The 18,139-nt window shown below is 35.0% G+C and overlaps 1 protein-coding gene across 1 annotated transcript in view; it reads left to right on the top strand.

The window, feature by feature from the left end:
• Positions 1–18,139, top strand: part of TCF12 (transcription factor 12) — a 379,017-nt gene that overhangs the window by 295,291 nt on the left and 65,587 nt on the right. The window contains 1 exon segment of the mRNA XM_045059253.1: positions 2,328–2,380. Within this exon segment, the coding sequence (XP_044915188.1) occupies positions 2,328–2,380 (53 nt within the window).

Below are 18,139 nucleotides of genomic sequence, written 5' to 3'. Positions count from 1 at the left end.
ATAAACTAATCATAACAGCTAAAATTTATTGTCACTCTCTGTTACACACTGTCCTGAACATCTTTCATATATTATCTTTATTACAATAACTCTAAAAGGTGGTATTCCCTTTTCACATCTTAGCAGCTGAAGCTCAAAGAGGGTAAAAGTAACTTGCCCACGTTCACATAGCTGCTGTATGGTGCAGCTGAAATTTGAATCCAGCCAGCTTACTCTCTTAACTGTTACAGTTTGCAACCCCTCAGAAGTGAACTATGAATCCCGAACTCATGATTTTAAATACGACATTATACAAGTAATTGTGTAGTGACAGCCAATGGTGAGATAAAAATATAAAAGAAAAATTTATATTCACATTGGAAGAAAAAACTGTCCTAAACTAAATAGCAACATCTTCTGGTGGTAATTAATCCAAAATAGATTGATGAGCTCCCCACTGACAGGAGCGGTTCAGTTGACTCTCTCGGCATGGAGTATGAGTTTTGCTCAAGGGATGCTGTTTTTATTAGTTGTAAAGAGTTGGGTTCTAGAAAAGCCTCACAAAGAACAAAAAAATTTGCTTCTAAGTTTTATAAATACAGAGTGTGCCAGATGTTGTTTATCTTTGGCACTTTTGTTTCAAGGAAATATAGGCTGCCTCTTGGTGTAGGGACTTAGATGGTAATGAATGCTTTTCCCCCCTTTGTATTGTATAAATTTTTTCCACATGCTACACATGCTTATAAAGTTGCTTTCTTAGCTTTGCAGCTTCCTGGAATAGTCACTGTAAAGATTCCCAGCCCTAATTTAAATGAATTTCATTCTTTCTTAAACAACCGTGTGTCTTATTATGTCGTATCATTTATGACCCAGGAAAATATCATGCTTGTTTAATTCTCATTTTTACAGTTTGCAAAAATAGTATACTTTACATCAGCCTTCTTAATAGTGAACGCTTCTGAAAAATCCTGAGTTTCATCCATTATTTGTGTAAGATTGGAAAACTGTACTTACCACCTTTTTTTTTTTTACAGTAAATAAGATGGACAAGTTTTAAATCTTAAGTTTTACAGATAAGTAAAATCGAAATACCAAGTGAGGCTGGTTGGGTATCTGAAAATACTCATTTTCTCATTTATATCAATAAATTATTTAAGTCTTATAAAGAAACATCCATCCAAGATAAATGACACAATAATCAGTGCTGAATTTGAAGTTTCAACCACACACTGTGGGGTTTTTTTTTAATGCTTATTTATTTTTGAGAGAGAAGGGGAGAGAGAAACAGTGCAAGCAGGGGAGGGGCTGAGAGAGAGGGAGAGACAGAATCTGAATCGGACTCCAGGCTCAGAGCTGTCAGTGCAGAGTTGGACCTGGGGCTCAAACTCACAAACTGCAAGATCATGACCTGAGCCAAAGTCGGAGGCTTAACCCGCTGGGCCACCCAGGGGCTGCAACCACACATTGTCAAACAGTGGATGTTCTTACAGAATCCTGGATGACATTGTATATGACAGTGCCTGTATGTAATAGTTTATGTAGCATTTCTCTGACATAATTTCAACCATAATTTTTCATTTATTAAATTTTATTTCAAATTTTTAACATAGTTGTAGCATAGCATTAACTTTGTTTGTTGACTATGCTTTTAAACCTAACTCTTAATGTGATATGGATACTAAATTTGTTAAACAGTTTTACTATTAAAGTGACCTGTTATACCAGATGCCCCTCTGCAAATGACAGTGCCCAGTATGGAGCCTGGCACCTAAATGGGTACCTAAGAAATGTTAATTCCCTTCCCTCACACATGCTTTTTGGTTTGTTATTTTCTTTCCTGTTTTGCTTTGCTTTCATCTTCCTAAGCTTATGGGATATGTGTTTCAGAATATATCACTTCATTAGGAGAATTGTTTTGCCCAGGAACCAGTTAGAAAGAATGAAGCCCTGGGGCGCCTGGGTGGCGCAGTCGGTTAAGCGTCCGACTTCAGCCAGGTCACGATCTCACGGTCCGTGAGTTCAAGCCCCGCATCAGGCTCTGGGCTGATGGCTCAGAGCCTGGAGCCTGTTTCCAGTTCTGTGTCTCCCTCTCTCTCTGCCCCTCCCCCGTTCATGCTCTGTGTCTCTCTGTCCCAAAAATAAATAAACGCTGAAAAAAAAAAAATAATAAAAAAATAAAAAAAATAAAAAAAAAGAAAGAATGAAGCCCTCATCTTTATATTCCCTTGCTTATTCCTAAATATTGGAAAGCCAGAAAAGCGCTAGAAGGGAAAACTCTTTCCTATTCACCTGAAGTCTGATGTTTTCTAATATAAATGCTGATGAAATACATTGTTTTCCATATGCAGATCCTTTGCAAGCAAAGAAAGTCAGAAAGGTGCCTCCTGGTTTGCCTTCTTCAGTAAGTACCCATTTTTTTGACTTTGTGGTAAACAACTGATTTCAGCTATTCAGTATTTGCTGGCTGTAAGGATTATTTGATTGGTGTCAGCAGGCACACTTTGCATAGTAACTGTTCACTGTTCAACGGAATCATTGATTGAGATAAATCCACATTTAATGTTAGGTTTTTAGCTTTCTCTGCAGTAATTTGTAGCTTACTCATATGCTGTTACTCCATGTCCCTGTCATTTGAATTCCCCTCTTGGGAAGAGGACTGGGCCGGTAGCTGTCAAAGAAGATCTCCTGTACAGGTCTTTTGATGTTTAATTAGTCATTATGTTGCTGAACAGGAGGACAGACAGAGATTAATAGCTGAGAATCTTAGAAATTTACATTTGTAATAATCCCAGTGGAGCTAAAGACATTAAGATTCGGAGGACATGTTCGGCTCAGCTTGCCTCAGTAGGACTGAAGTTATTAATATGCATAAATCACCGAGTCAGATGTTCATTGTGAAGCCCTTGTGGATTTTAAAGCCTTCATTAAGCCTTTCCTAACTTCAGCCTAGCATCAGGAAAGCTTTCAAGCAACTAGTTTGTTGATCCCTCTTTGCTCAAAAAATGTATCCTTTGAGAATAAAGAGCTTGCATGAAGGAGGTTGGAAAGGTTTGGTGAACAGTCATTAATGGCCGTGATAATCTAATACTGTAGGGGTGTTTGTGCTATTAAATATATTTTATTCTTCTAAAGAGTGAAAGTATTTGTAAATGAACCTACATCATAAATCCACCTACATTTAAAAATCTCTGGTGTGAGAAGGGAAATCTTTTTCCTCTCTCCCTTTGCTTTGAACAAATGGGGAGTGGGGCTTTTGGACTGAGGCCCCATGCCTTGTAGGGTACATCTCTTTGTTGTGTAAATGGATGTTGGGCTTTTATTTGGCAGTACTTAACACATGGGCGCAGGTGCTGCTGGATGAGTCACAGCTCATCGAAGTATACACTGAATGGAATATCCGGCTTGGCAAGTAGTAATCTAGAAGGAGCAGCATGGGTCTGAGCTTTATTTTTTATTAAGGCTGAAGTAGAGATATCATCTTTTTGGTTGTTTGCCTTCCTTCTTTCCTGTGTTCTTCCCCCTGCCTTCTCTTCCGTGTGATACATGAAAACTCAGATTTGAAATCCTCTTTGAAACTCAGTTCCAGATGGACTGAGTTTTATGCAGCTTAGGGCAGCTGTGCTCTGAACCTGCAGCCTACCTGGAAGGTTGGATTGCAGCTGCAGGCATTCTTAAAAGCTTTTGCTTGCATAAGCACTTGGGCCCACTAGAGGCTGAATAGCTGCTTGATAAACAAAATGAACACAATGCCTCAAATCATTATTCCCGAAGACAGGAATTTTTTTTCAACAACAGCTAAAAATAGTTGGGCAATTTACATTTTAACAGTTGTATGCTGTGGAGGGGTAGGTGGTTCAACAGTATAACAGATGATTTCTGCTAGATTAACAGAAATCATATTTAAAACTGACAGAACTGCTAAAACATGTAACTGTGCAATTTTCTTGTAATTTATTGGCATAATTCTATGAAAGTAATAAAAATTAAATTACATATTAATATTTACCAGGACTACACAGGTGAAAAAAAATACAAGGTTTGGAAATGAAAAATTCATCTCATTTCTTCTTAGCCTAACACTGATTTTAAGAAACAGTATATTTTCAGTGTTTCATAGTTTTTTCATGTTTAAAACAAAAGGGCAAACTAGAGCAGTCTGGAAAAAGAATAGACACTGGAGGTAACGGGAGTTCCTTCCAGTCCTAATCATAACAGCGTTCACTACTTGGAGGTCGTTCTCTGTATTGTTTCATGTGTCAGGACTAGCCACAGAGAAGGGGAAAGCCACTGAATTCTGAACTTTAATTTCTTTGAGAACCATTAGAAAATTTTATAAGCCAGGCCTAATTATGTAGTGTGTTACCAATTACCTTACTCAGGATTTATTAGGTATTTGTACAGAACAGATTAGAATTCAGTGTTTTCAATTCTATATTTAATATCAGCATCAAATACACACTACTCAGAAACCATGATGAAAATAGTATTTAAACATTTTGAATGTCATTAAGCATATATAAAGAACAAATGCATTTTAATTAATGAAAGTATATTTTAAATTAAATGGTATGTTGAAATCTTAAGTTTTTTAAAGAGATTTTTTTTTAACTTTAAAAATAGATACTTTGGGGCTCAGTCGGTTGAGTACTCGACTTCGGCTCAGGTCATGATCTCACGGTTCTGAGTTCAGGCCCCATGTCAAGCTCTGTGCTGACAGCTCAGAGCCTGGAACCTGCTTCAGATTCTGTGTCTGCCTCTCTCTTCTGCCCCTCCCCTGCTCACATACTGTCTCTCTCTCTCTGTCTTTCTCACTCAAAAATAAATAAACATTTAAAAAAAATTTTTTAAGATACTTTGATAAATATTCCCAAAATAATAAACTTTTTGGAATACTTATGGTTACACTATTTACCTTTTCAGTATCTAAAGCAAATGGGAATTTAAAGTTACAGTTTTCTATTGGAATCCTTTTATTGAAATAAATGTAATTTATAGACCTTAACAATGTAAATTGTAAAAAGGTATAAAAATGAAAGTGGACTGTGTATATTTTATTTCATGATCATTTGAATATTATACTTACTAAACCAAACTAGAAACTTGACAGTAACATCTCAGATTTCACAGTTTGCTGTTTATCCAAAATACCTTTAATCATCTTTAAAATACATGTTACGTTTTTACTAAAGAAACAGTAGAAGAGCTAGGTTAATATTGTACTGCTCATACTGCTGCAGAAAACCAGAGGCAGAGTTACTTAACATGCAAAACATTAATAATCTATACATTTGACCACAGAGCATTGGCCTTTTCTTTTTGTGAACCATGATACAATTTTAGGTTTCATAAGCACAAACCTCAGCTCTTGTATTCCTCTCTGCATAACAACTGAATGGTAATTCCTGTCTGTGGATTAAGATCCAGTAAGTGTTTGTTGGCAACATTAAAGCAGCATGATTAGTAAGGTTAAGAGAATGATCTGCTCAAATGTGCTGGCTCAGTTAGTGATTATTTGTATGACCCTGGACTTGTCAGTCCTTAGAAAATCTGAAGTGGGAAATCTGAAGTTCCTTTCAGGTGTATAAATGCCAAGTACTTATGGTTTTAAAACTGATACACCCAATACATAATCAAAAAGCACAGTGGGCCTAGCTTTCTTCCCACTGATAAAAAAAAATAAAATAAAGTGATGTCCTTAAGCACATTAAATTTTCCACTTGCTTTTCTACATAGGTTGAAATATTGGACAAAGTAGACCTGTAGCAGTAACATTAGAATGATGCTTAGATATTGAAAAGTCTAACATAGACACACACCATCATTACCTTCAGGGAACTTCCCATATAGTATGAGATACAAGCATTCGGTGATTAATTATATTGCAGTGAGGCAAGTAAAGCTGTATACCAAAGACTCTGGAAACATAGGGTAAGTAGAATGAACCCTACCTTGGGAAGCACTGATGGCTTCATGAGTTGACATTTGAGCTGTGTTTGGAAAGATGAGTAGCAATTCTTCTGTTAGGAGGGAGAATGAACAGACAGGTAAAAGGCATAGACCTAAAAAAAATAAACACATGCTCAGGACACATCTAGAAGTACAGCATTACTGTATTCTATACCAAATACAACTTTTCCTCTGGCAGACCCACTTTCCCACTCTAGAGGAGGACTGGGGAACATGTAAAATCACTTCTGATATGAAAAGGTATAAACTGTCATAACAGTCTATGCTAGATAAAGTACTAAAGTATCCTGGCTGATAAATAATAGGTGGCATTTGTGATTGTTAAGGTTTATCTGGGAGACTTTCAGAAGGCATGGGACTTTGACTTTGTGGGGTGTTTTCCTCCTTTTTTAGGGCTCCTGAACCTCCTCTCCCATTCTCTTAGCCCCCAACTTTGTTCTTATGTGTATACCAGTTGTTTTTTATCTGTATCAAATTTGTACTAAGATACAACATTTAAGGAGATTGTGAAGAACTGGATAGTGGTAGGGGGCAGTTGTGGTTTTATCCTAGTAATTTTTGAAAAAAAATTGAAACATTTGTCGTGTATTTGTTAACATCCCTTACAGCCCCACTCTGTTAGAGGTGCAGGACTTGCATGTATGAGGATCTATGTTAACCATTATCTGTATTATCTTAATCTTTAATCTTTGCACCACACCTCTTTAAGATAACTAAATACACTCGTCTTAAAAATGAGGAAATTGAGGCTCAGATATTAAGTAACTTGCCCAAGATCACACAAAAAGCCAAGATTACTATCTAATTTAATATCAAAGACCATTTTCTGTTTATTATGAATGTTAAAACATACTACATATCTTGGTTTACTCATAAAACATCCTATCCTGTTCAGTATATTAAATTTAAACCATAGTTTATTCTGTCAATTACATTTTTGTTGATCAAATTTCTTTTTAATTGGCTTCGTTCCTTTAAGGAACCTATCAGCATCTGAAAGGATGATGTAGAAAAGCACAGACTTTCCAGTCCAGCAGATCATGGGTGTTATCTGGCCTCAGCTGCTTTTTATTTTAAAATCTTGGATAACTTGCTTTTAAGTTTTCTAAATTGACAAGTTTCTATTTGTAAAAAAGGAGATAATGCCTATCTAAAATATTAATGTGTAGGTATCCTGTGCCTAACACGTGTCCAGCATATAATAGACACTCAATAAAGGTTCTTTATTTTTTCTAGTTGTTACCAGTACAGCTTGAAATTTGAAGAACTTTAGCATTTCATTTTTACCAAATTTTGCTGGAAAGCAAGCAAGGGTTTAAAAACATAAGGAGAGATAAATGTTAGACTAAAAGATACAAAGTATTATGCTACCTAGACTTGCATATATAATATATATGCTTGACATGAGTGGTAAATTGTAACTGCTCTTGTTGTTTAGAGATCATTTATTTTCAGAAAAGGAACCTTCAAAAGGACAGAAAGTTTGACAAAATTCTGCTACCTAGAATTCATTGTTTTTGTTTTTTTAATTTAATTTAATTTATTAAATTTTAATTAATTTAATTATTTTTGTTTTCTGAATTATCAGAAACCTATTTTTATCATTTGTTTAACATCTTTATCTTTATGTCCCTCTGAAGCATTTCTCAGATGTAAAGAAATTTCTTTGTTCTTTAGTATCTATTTTTTAATTTGGTGTTAGTATTTTCAGACATAGATAATTTTTTTAATATACTGCAGAAGATGCAGAATTCTGAAATAAGAAGCAAGACACTTTCAAGATTTTTATCACCAGAAAAAAATCCAAATGGCTTTTTGAGACCCAAATTCTTCCTAAAGTTTTGTTCTTGTTCAGTAGCATTTGAAAACATCTTCTGAACATCAAATTTTAATATCTTTTTGAACATGGCATGTATTCATTATTCATTTTGAATATAACTGGCTTATAGTCCCATACGTAGGCTGATGACACAGTCTGTTTCTCAAATGCTACGCTGTCCTTTGTCCTTTGTTTTTGAGTATGTATATATTTTCCCCACAAAAGCTATTTATGGTTTATCACATAATTTCTTTGCTTTTTAGTTAAGCTCTCAAAGTGTATTTACCACCCCAGGCAGGCATCAAATTTGTTTTGTTTTGCTTTGTTTTGTTTTGTTTTCTTTTTTCGCTCTTACCCCCGTAAGGAACTTGGAGTCTGAGATAAATCAAAGCAGTTTAGAATCCACCTTTTCTTGTTTTGCTGCAGATAGGCAGAGTTCTGTAGCCTTTCATTTGATAATTGGCTGTAGTTCAGGAATTATGCCTTCTTTCTCCCAAAATTTTTATGGGATTTTATGTTGTTAGGAATGACTTTTTAAAAATTAATGTTAATTTTGAGTTATTTTTAGTAGTAAATTTGAAATTTCAGGGGCAGCCCTTGAGATAACCGTAGATACCCTGACATGTTCCCGAACCACAAAGGCCACTAAAACATGTCCAATGATCTAGCATTTTCATGTATATACTATATAAAATTTGGTCTGAATATTAAATAGAGAAGGTCAGAATATAAAATCTTGAGGGTGACTAAATGGAAGATTTTTTTTTTAATAGGAAAGAGAGGACAATTACAAGTTTCTATATTTCTGCAGAAATAAATATAGAATGGCAAAAATGAGTAACTTGGAAAACTATCATCTAAGAGATTACTGGTGAGCTGAGCCTGTTAGGAAAAGGTCAGGGGTTAGAATCATAGAGAAACTGTTCTCTCCAGTTTATCCACAAAAATAGCAAGCAAGATGAGCAGCAAGTAGAATACTCTCAAAGGGAGTGTCCTATGCAAGTCACTAGGAAGCTAAAATAACAGAGTGATTGTAGACAGTTATAATTGTAGGGCTTTAAGACTAGCAGGAATCCTAGGGCTTCTGGAACAAACAGTATTTACACGCAGCACCAGCTTCAGCTTAACTTCATGAGTGAACCCTCCAGTTCTTGAACTTAAGTTGGAATAGGTATTAGCTTAGCTCCTTTGGCAGACAAGCTTAGAGGGCACACAACAACTGTAGGTACTTAAGAGTTTCTTATTTCTGGCTGTTAAATAAGCGGTCTCTGTTTGAAAGTCACTGCAATATAAAATTTCCATAGTGGCCGATTCCTTCTCTGACTTTATAGGTCAGAAACATCTTAGTATTTTACAGAAACATCTTAGTATATAAAGGGAATGGTTCTACAATCCATTCCAAACTTATATTCAGTTTGGTCATTGACTGAAAGATTTTCTTCATACATTAATAAGAAATAGCCACCATTTATGCTGACAGTAACTACTGTTCAGAACAGTGTCAGAATTGTACCAGTGTAGATAATAGGTTTTGAATCCATAGTTTTAAGATGTTCATTTTTGTGAGGAGCCAGTAATGTCTTTGATCTTATTTTAAAGTAAAAAAACAGAAGGAAAAGTAACAGGTGAGTAAGTCCTGTATATTCAGTTGTTTGTACTGATGTGACTGTACAACCACAGCGATATTTGTTATTTTCTGACCTCTCCTATTTTTTTCAAAGAGAAAGAACATCTGAATTTCAGAGTTGGCTTTTAAGGTTTATTGAACTCTTCAGTTGCTGGTGTTTCAGATCTTTAAGACTTAAAGCAGACATAGGATAAGACCCAATGTGTGTTTGTGTGTGTAATTTGTCTAGTTTTTAAAGGTTATGTGGTGGCTGAATTCTGTGAATGCTTTTAGAGTTTAAGCCCAATGTTAAGGTGTTCAGCATCAGTATAATCATGAAAGGGTTTTACTGTTGTTTTAACCTAATGCAGTTGAGGATTATTTTTGCAAGTATAGGAAAGGATAACTATAGGATAAATTAAGAAATTCCAGGTTTTATCACTGAGGATGTTGAGGACTCTGGATTTCATTCTCAGTTAGGGAAGGCAATTATATCCTAAGTAATTTGGTGACATGAAATTTGCCATATCTGATACTCCCTTTGCTTAACCAGTAGTGATTTTACTTTGAAAAGTCACTTACTATACTTGTATAGTATCTAATTTCAAGGTCTGTAATGTATGCTATATAGATAAGTACCTAGTTAGGTTTATAAGCGTTTTAAAAGCACTGCTAATCCAAAGGTACTTTCTGATTTCTCCTTTGTGTTTTTATTGAATAGATTTTAAACAAATTTTAATGTGTTGGTCATTTAAAGTTTTTGTCTTTTTTTTAATGTTTATTTATTTTGAGAGAGAGAGAGAGAGAGAGAGAGCGCACAAGTGGCATAGGAACAGAGAGAGAGGGGGGTGGAGAGAAGATCCCAAGCAGGCTCCGTGCCATCTGTGCAGAGCCTGATGTGGGGCTTGAACTCACAAACTGTGAGATCATGGCCTGAGCCGAAATGAAGAGTCAGACAGACACTTAACTGACTGAGCCATGTAGATGCCCCAAAGATTTTGTCTTTTATCTTCTTTAATTATTTGAATACATATCTGTAATATGTATTCAATCCAACATATCTATAATATGCCAACATTTTATGTGTTCAAAAATAGTGTGATTCTAGAAATTATGTTTCTGGAAAATTTTCTAGAACCTGCTTACTTTTTTGTTAATAAACTATATGTCGACTCTTCCTCAGTGTGCTTGACCAGGAGTCAGCAGACTTTTTGTGTAAAGGGTTGTGTAGTAAATGTGTTCAGCTTTGTGGGCCAGGTGTTCTCTGTAACAACTATGCAGCTCTGCTACCAGAACATGAAAGAAGCCCCAGATGATACATAAATGGACATGACTGTGTTTCAATAAAACTTTATTTGTAAGATCAAACGGTGAGCTAGATTTGACCCATAGCCATAATTTGCCAACTCCTGCATTAGGCAACACAAGTTATATGCTTTAAAGTAAATACATTCTTACTTTCATAATATAGTCCCTGTGAAAAACAGACCCAAAGTGAAATAAAATTAGTCATTTTTTAGGCCTCTTCCCTGGTTATTTGTGGGGCTTTTTAGAGTCATTACCTGATATTCATTAGTCCCTTCTTCATTTTCTTAAGGTTCCAGGCACTGGGCCAGAGTTTATTGTATTGGCAGAAACTTCCCAGAACCTTTATTTGCTTTATTCTGACTGTGATAATGGAGGAGCCTCAATGTATAAAGTGGGGGGTATAGTGTCACAATTTTTCTAGATTTAAATGTTAGATTAGGTAGTATGCAGGAGAGTTTATGACTTCAAAAGTAAGTCCACGAATTGATATATTAGTAACTGATTATTTGAAACAATTGGGTTTAAAGTATTTAAATAAATTTATTTTGATATAGGCAGTCCTACAATAATATTTTACTTAACCGTACGTATATCTCCGTGCCCACTCATCATCTTTTATCCTGGTCCAGCTTTCTCATAGAACCCAAAGCTTAAAGGTTGTTTCTAGCAGCTTGAGAATGAATTGCAACCCAAATGTGATTGTGAAACAAATTCTGTTGAAGCATAAGCACTCTATAAACATGAATACTTCATATGAAACTTAATCCTCCATCTCATGACTAGAAAAATCATTTTCTCAATCGATGTTAACCTCTATAAATTTAAGTGAATATTTATGGTTCTTATTTAATTCCCTCTTTAGCTTTATGATGACTAGTATCAATAAGAAATAAGTATTAAAACCCTTGTCAATTTTCTGACTTGTGCTTGATAATTTTTTAAACTATAAAACTTGATATTATTTGAAATCAAATTATTTTTTTCAACATCATCAAAGACATACTTTAAAACCCAGTAATTTTTCTCAAAGAATCTTTTTTTTAAAGAGATTAGCTAGAAACTTTTTTTAAAGAATTTTTTAAAGTTTATATATTTATTTTGATGGGATGGGGACAGGTGCAGGAGGGGCAGAGAGACAGGGAGACAGAATCCCAAGCAGGCTCACCCTGTCAGCGCAGAGCCCTGTGTTGGGCTGGAATTCAACAACCATGAGATCGTGACCTGAGCTGAAGTCAGACGCTCAACCAACTTAGCCACTCAGGTACCCCAAAACTTTTTTTTTAATGTTTGCTTATTTTTGAAAGAGAGTGCACACAGGTGTGCTTGCAAGGGGGAGAGGGGCAGAGAAAGAATCCCAAGCAGGATCTGCAGTGTCAGCGCAGAGCTCAACACTGGCTGGAACCCACAAACTGTGAGATCCTGACCTGAGTGGAAATCAAAAATTGGACGCTTAACCCACTGAGCCACCCAGGTGCCCCAGAGAGAGAGAATGTTAAGCATGCTCCATGCTCAGCATGGAGCCCAAAGCAGGACTCAATCCCATGACCCTGGGATCCTGACCAGAGCCGAAATCAAGAGTCTGATGCTCAACCAACTGAGCCACCCATGCACCTTTAAAACCCAGTAATTTGAATAAGAATTAGAAACTCTTTCCCACTAAAGTGGGCTCCATTTAATAGATCTCCAGTGAATGGAATATGAATCCATTTATATATCAAGTACTTATTATGAGTGAAGAATTCTTTTAGGCCCTATAGATTTAAGTATAAATAAAGCATGGACCCGTGTACCCTGTCTTCATGATGCTTATAGTCAAAACCTAAGTCTGACCTTTGGAAAGAAATACTTTGAAATTTTTTTCTGTTGAGTAATTGTTGCCCTCTGGGCACGTCCAGGAAATGCTTTTTGAATTAAATTAAAAGGATAAAAATAAATACTGTAAAGCCATTACTTTATGTTAACTATAATAGGGAACATCATCTGTTAATGACTTCCTTCTCCAAGCCGTACTTTTCGACTTCCTCCTACTCTGGCTGTTCAGATCATCAAAAATATGTTAACTTCTTTTCTTTGTAAAGAAACTGAATTATTTGTCCTATTTTTTTCTCTGCATTTATGCAGTTAACTCCCAGTTACATACAATAGGAGTTATTTTTGCAAAAATAACTATTTTGCAAAAAAAAAAAAAAAGGAGTAAATTTGCAAAAAAAAAAAAAAAAAGAGGGGGGGTAAATTACAGGCAATTCAGCCATTACTCTACAGTGCCTTAGGATTAACCCAATTAACAATATAAGGTCCTGATCTTTATGTGACAGATGGAAAACCGGAATATAGGAAACCTATTCCTAAAGGGGGGGGGAGAAAAAGCTGTAGTTTCACTGACATAAAAATGAAATATTGGTTATCTTCCCATACTAAATTCCTCATAGTAAAATTATCTTCAAAAATTAGACCATTTGTCACCACCTGTTGCTATCATCATTGACCAGGCCACTTTTATTCCTTTTCTGAATTATGGCAACATCCTCCCAGCTAGTCTTCCACTTTTCCTTCAGTCTTTTTTTTTTAACACAGGAAGATCCTTTTAAAATCTAAATCAGATGATATTCTTCTGTTCAAAATCCCCAACAGCATTTCTTACCACTGTAAAACCAGATCCTTAAAATAACTGTCAAGACCCTTCTGATCTGACCCCTGTTACTTCCCAGATAGCATATCCCATTAATTTACCTATCTAGCCACACACTTGCCCTCTTTTACTTTTCCTTAAAGATATCAATCCTCAGGGCCTTTGCATTTCTCTGCCAGAGCATACCTCCCTTTAGTGTCCACATAGCTAGTTTTCTCACATACTTTTTTCTTTGATCACATAACAATCACTGGGGATCTTTCCTGACTGTTCTAAATAAAATGGCAACATGTCCCTGTCACTCCCTCTTTTCTAACCTGCTGTATTTTTCTCTATAACACTTATTACCCTCTGATATACTATAATTTTTCTGTCTCACCCAGGAGAAACTTGATAAGGCAGGGGCTTTCTTTATGTTGTTTTATCTGTAGCACCTTGCTGCATAATGGATGCTCAGTGTATATTTATTGAATAAATGAACAAACTCAAATAAAAAAACAGTATAGCCATGACTTTTCCTTTATCCTGGGCCATGCTCAGTTGAGTTGACTCAGAAGGCATAAAAAATATACTGGGCAAGGGGCGCCTGGGTGGCTCAATCAGTTAAGTGTCCAGCTTCGGCTTAGGTCATGATCTAGCGGTTCGTGAGTTAGAGCCCTGCGTCGGGCTCTGTGCTGACAGCTCAGAGCCTGGAGCCGCTTCGGATTCTGTGTCTCCCTCTCCCTCTGCCCCTCCCCTACTCACTCTCTATCTCTCTCTCACAATAATAAATAAATGTTAAAAAAAGAATTTTAAAAACATACTGGACAATATGAATTTAACATACTGCAAGAAGAACTAGGTATATTTTAACCATCTACATAATAAGTGTTTAGTATGCTTAAACTTGGTAAAAGCTTTTCAGGGAGGAAAAGAAAATCTCTAATTTTTTATCAGAAAAGGAGAAGTCTTTTCAGTGGCAAAGGTCACTGAAATTCTTTCCAGTTACACAGACTTAGTTTTTCCCTCTGTTAGATATCCATGTGAGGTCTCAGCATTTGATAGTCTTATATTCATAGGATCTTTATTCCAGTTTTAGCAGCACTAATAGTTTGAGCCATATATATATATATATATATATATATATATATGTATGTATGTATGTAATTGGAATCCAAAATAACCAATGATAGGGTAAACAGGTGTTCTCAAGATCACATACCTGTAAAGGTGTTATGGTATTGCTAACTAATTTTCATTCTTTACTTTCCTATTGTACCTAGTAAGCTTTCCAGCCTACATAACCATTACAGCCACCTTTGTTTATAATCCACATAACAATCTTTTATTGATATACAAATTCTCCAGCCAAAAGGCACAAAGAAGCAAATCACAGGCCCAAAATTCTTTATTGCAGAATAGTGCAGGAGCCACAGCCTACTTAATTATGATGGGCTCCCCACTGACTCCTTAACTTTCTGTTGCTTGCTAAAATTATAACAAAGCCATCTCTCTAGAGGCTTACATGTTTGTTTGAAGGATATGGCCAAAAATCTTTTATTTTCCAGATCATGCTATATTAAATATAAAATGTCTGGCCTGTAGATCAAATTGTACTTTATTGAGAAGTCAAAATTGTTATTGAGCCAATTGAACAATGACAAAGTTAGGTAAGAGTTGTCACCTATTGGTAAGATGTCAACCCATCTATTTATTTATTTATTTATTTATTTATTTATTTATTTATTTTTACCATTTTGTTCTAGACGCTACATAGTTTTTTTTAAAGAATATTTTAAATGAAAATATTACTAGGTAATAGAAATATATAACTAACCCCTCATAAAGATGTTCCATTTGCTAACATAAATGTTATTAGAATATAAAGCATTCAGGCTCTGCTTGGAACTGAGAAGTTGTAATTATGTTTTTGGATTTCCTTTTGGATTAACCTTTCATTTTATGTGAGGCTTTTAAGCTTTTAATTATGCCACTTACAGATACAATGACAAAAATACAGTTTAAGATTGGTATGGACAGTGGGTCTCATCTCCACCAGTGAGTCACAGCTCTGGGTCTTCAAAAATAGTACTATAAGAAGATATAAAATATTTCAAAAAATCTAAAAAATTAGGTAAAATTATCCATGGTCTTTGAAACATCAGGGTTTTGGTTTTTTTTTTTTTTTTACTAGAATTATTTCAGCTCAGCATGGCAATGCTTCATTTCCCTTTTAATCAGAAATTCTGAATGAGGGGCACCCAGCTGGCTCATTTAGTAGAGCATGTGACTCTTGATCTTGGGGTTGTAAGTTCAAGCCCCACTCTGGGTATAGAGATTATTTTAAAATAAAATCTTAAAAAAGATTTAAAAAATAAGAAAGATTAAAAAATAAAATCTTAAAGATTTTTTAAAAATCTAAAAAAAGAAAGAATTTCTGAATGAAATTCATATGGCTTTGTTCCTTTTTTAACAGGGAAAAATATTCATTATAATTTAATAAAAAAAGAGTTTAAGAGACAAAAATCTTTCAAAATAGGAATTCAGTGTTTTGGGGTGGAGTAAATAATAAAAGGTTTTATTGATGGTGAAATGGCTAGGAAATCTTTGGCCTAATTTAAATCCTGCGTTTTGCAGCAATGGAACTTAGACTGTAATTTACAAAGTTTCCTGTAATTAACTTTGACTAGTATGACTCCCCTTCCAGCCATCCCTTCTAGCATCCTCAGTCCACTTTAGTGAGGTTTCCTTTTATTAATTTTCACAGTGCATAGAACAAGTAAGTTAACAGATTTCATCTTTCAGAGTTTTATGGCTGTTTTCTGTTGGGGTGTCATTCTTGCCTTGACCAGTGAAACACACTAAACATTAGTCCAACTTTTGTTTTGCTTTGTCCTATGTTGAACTGACACATCTCTCATTTCCTCCCTCATTTATTATACGCTCCTCAGATGTGTTTTTAAAATGAAGTATTATTTGGCTTTTGTTGAGAGTGGTCCCCATAATTTAATAGTAAGAAACCATTCTTTTTGAGAAGGTTTTTCTGTAAATTCAGGATCTGCATGGCTTCTTCCAGTGATTAAAGCTAAAATTAACTTTATTTTGTTACTTGCTTACAAAATATGAGGAAGATGATTTGGTAGACTCTAACTATTTAATTAATTATAGATATGAAGTATTTAAAAATTACTACCATGAACAAGAATTTTTACTCAAGCACAAAACATAGATTGGGGCCAAAAATAGCCTAATGTATAAGTTACTTAGAGCTTTAGATTGCAGATTCTTTAAATGGCTCTAGGCTAAAATGCAGATGTTATTTTTGGTCTCTTTAAAAAAAAAAAAAAAGAATATTATATCTGTTGTTATTCCATTTCTTCCATGGAAAGGATCTACTGCTTTCCAGCTTAGAAGAAAAAAACTGCGGAAAAAGAAACAAAAAAATCAGGCAGCACTTTTCCTAAGCTAATTTAACCCAAAACCAAATTGTTCACCTTCTATAAATGATTTTAAATAATAGCTTTGTTTGCTTACCATTTTGTTTTGTTGTTGGGTTGTCAGTAGTGCAAAGCTTTGTCTTGAAAGCTCTTTAGGAGTGCTCGTTTATTGAGGGATCTAAAAACTTGGGTATCCTCCTCATCATTTCTTTACATGCACACACACCATTAGGCAGTCCTGTGATTACAGAGCCATCTGCAGGAAAATTATCAAGTTGCAACATAGTTAATGATTCTCTTACCATGTTATTTCAAGTGGCAGATGAGAAGTGACAAACTGCAATTCATATGGGAAAAGAAATGGACAGCCAAGAGATGTAGGAATTACTTGGGAGAGCGGACCCCTTCCTCTAATTTTTCAAAGAAAACTGCTTTGTCATAGTGAGTTTGTGATGAAAAGAAACATGCAATTTGCTTCAGGTTTTACGGATTCTCAGTAATTATAGTTCTATCTCATTTGAAGGGGTGTCTAATGATAGTCTTTTAGAGGCTTTGTATGATCTGTTCATATTGCTATCAGGAGGATACTATTTATTTACCCCCAAAAGAGATTTATTTGCGTTCTCCTCCGGAAGTTATAGTTGTTTTTACACATCCTCATTATACTCAAATGGTTGTCAGAGGGGGAACTAAACAGTTTTCTTTGTTCCCTGTATATACAGTTTATATAGCTGATTTGCCATTGGCTATAGAGATAGATGTTTTCTATTTTGTTAATCATTAAGCATTTGTAAAACTCAAGTTAGATTTGAGATTTTTGTAATAAGAAATCTGATGTTCTCTGAGACAGGTAATGAGACAGACATGATTTGTGAACTCCAGCATTGTTTTTACTCTGCTCTGAGAAGTATATGTTTATATGTATGTTGATGCTCCTAATATCCTACCAATATCCAAATAAACTGTGTACCAGTGCTCGGACCAATCTATAATACCATCCATTATAAGTCTGATTATTATTTGGTTTGGCTGAGATTTAGGTACTCAAAATTAAGGCATAATTGAAACAATTTTTTCAGAGTATCACCTGAAATATAAAAATCACAAAATAAAGTCATTGATTTTTAAGATTTTTATATAGTGGAAAGAGTATTTGGAAGCCTCTTTACTGAGTGATAGGAATCAACAAAATTAGAGTGACATTGTTGAATTAGAAGATGCATTATATGATTTCAGATTAATAGCATTATTATCTTTAAATAATATGCATTGAATGTTAATGGATTGGTTTAAGAGAGATGCATTATTTTGCTAGAGTTTTATATTCTTGCTTTCTCTTTTGCAAAAGTAAATTTTGTAAATTGTGAGGGTTTTAGAAAAAGACCAGAAGCAACTTCCTGAACACTTAGGAGTGG

Source organism: Felis catus, chromosome B3, assembly GCF_018350175.1.
Source record: "Felis catus isolate Fca126 chromosome B3, F.catus_Fca126_mat1.0, whole genome shotgun sequence".
Classification (NCBI taxonomy): domain Eukaryota; kingdom Metazoa; phylum Chordata; class Mammalia; order Carnivora; family Felidae; genus Felis; species Felis catus.
This window is presented reverse-complemented; position numbering and strand designations above follow the sequence as displayed.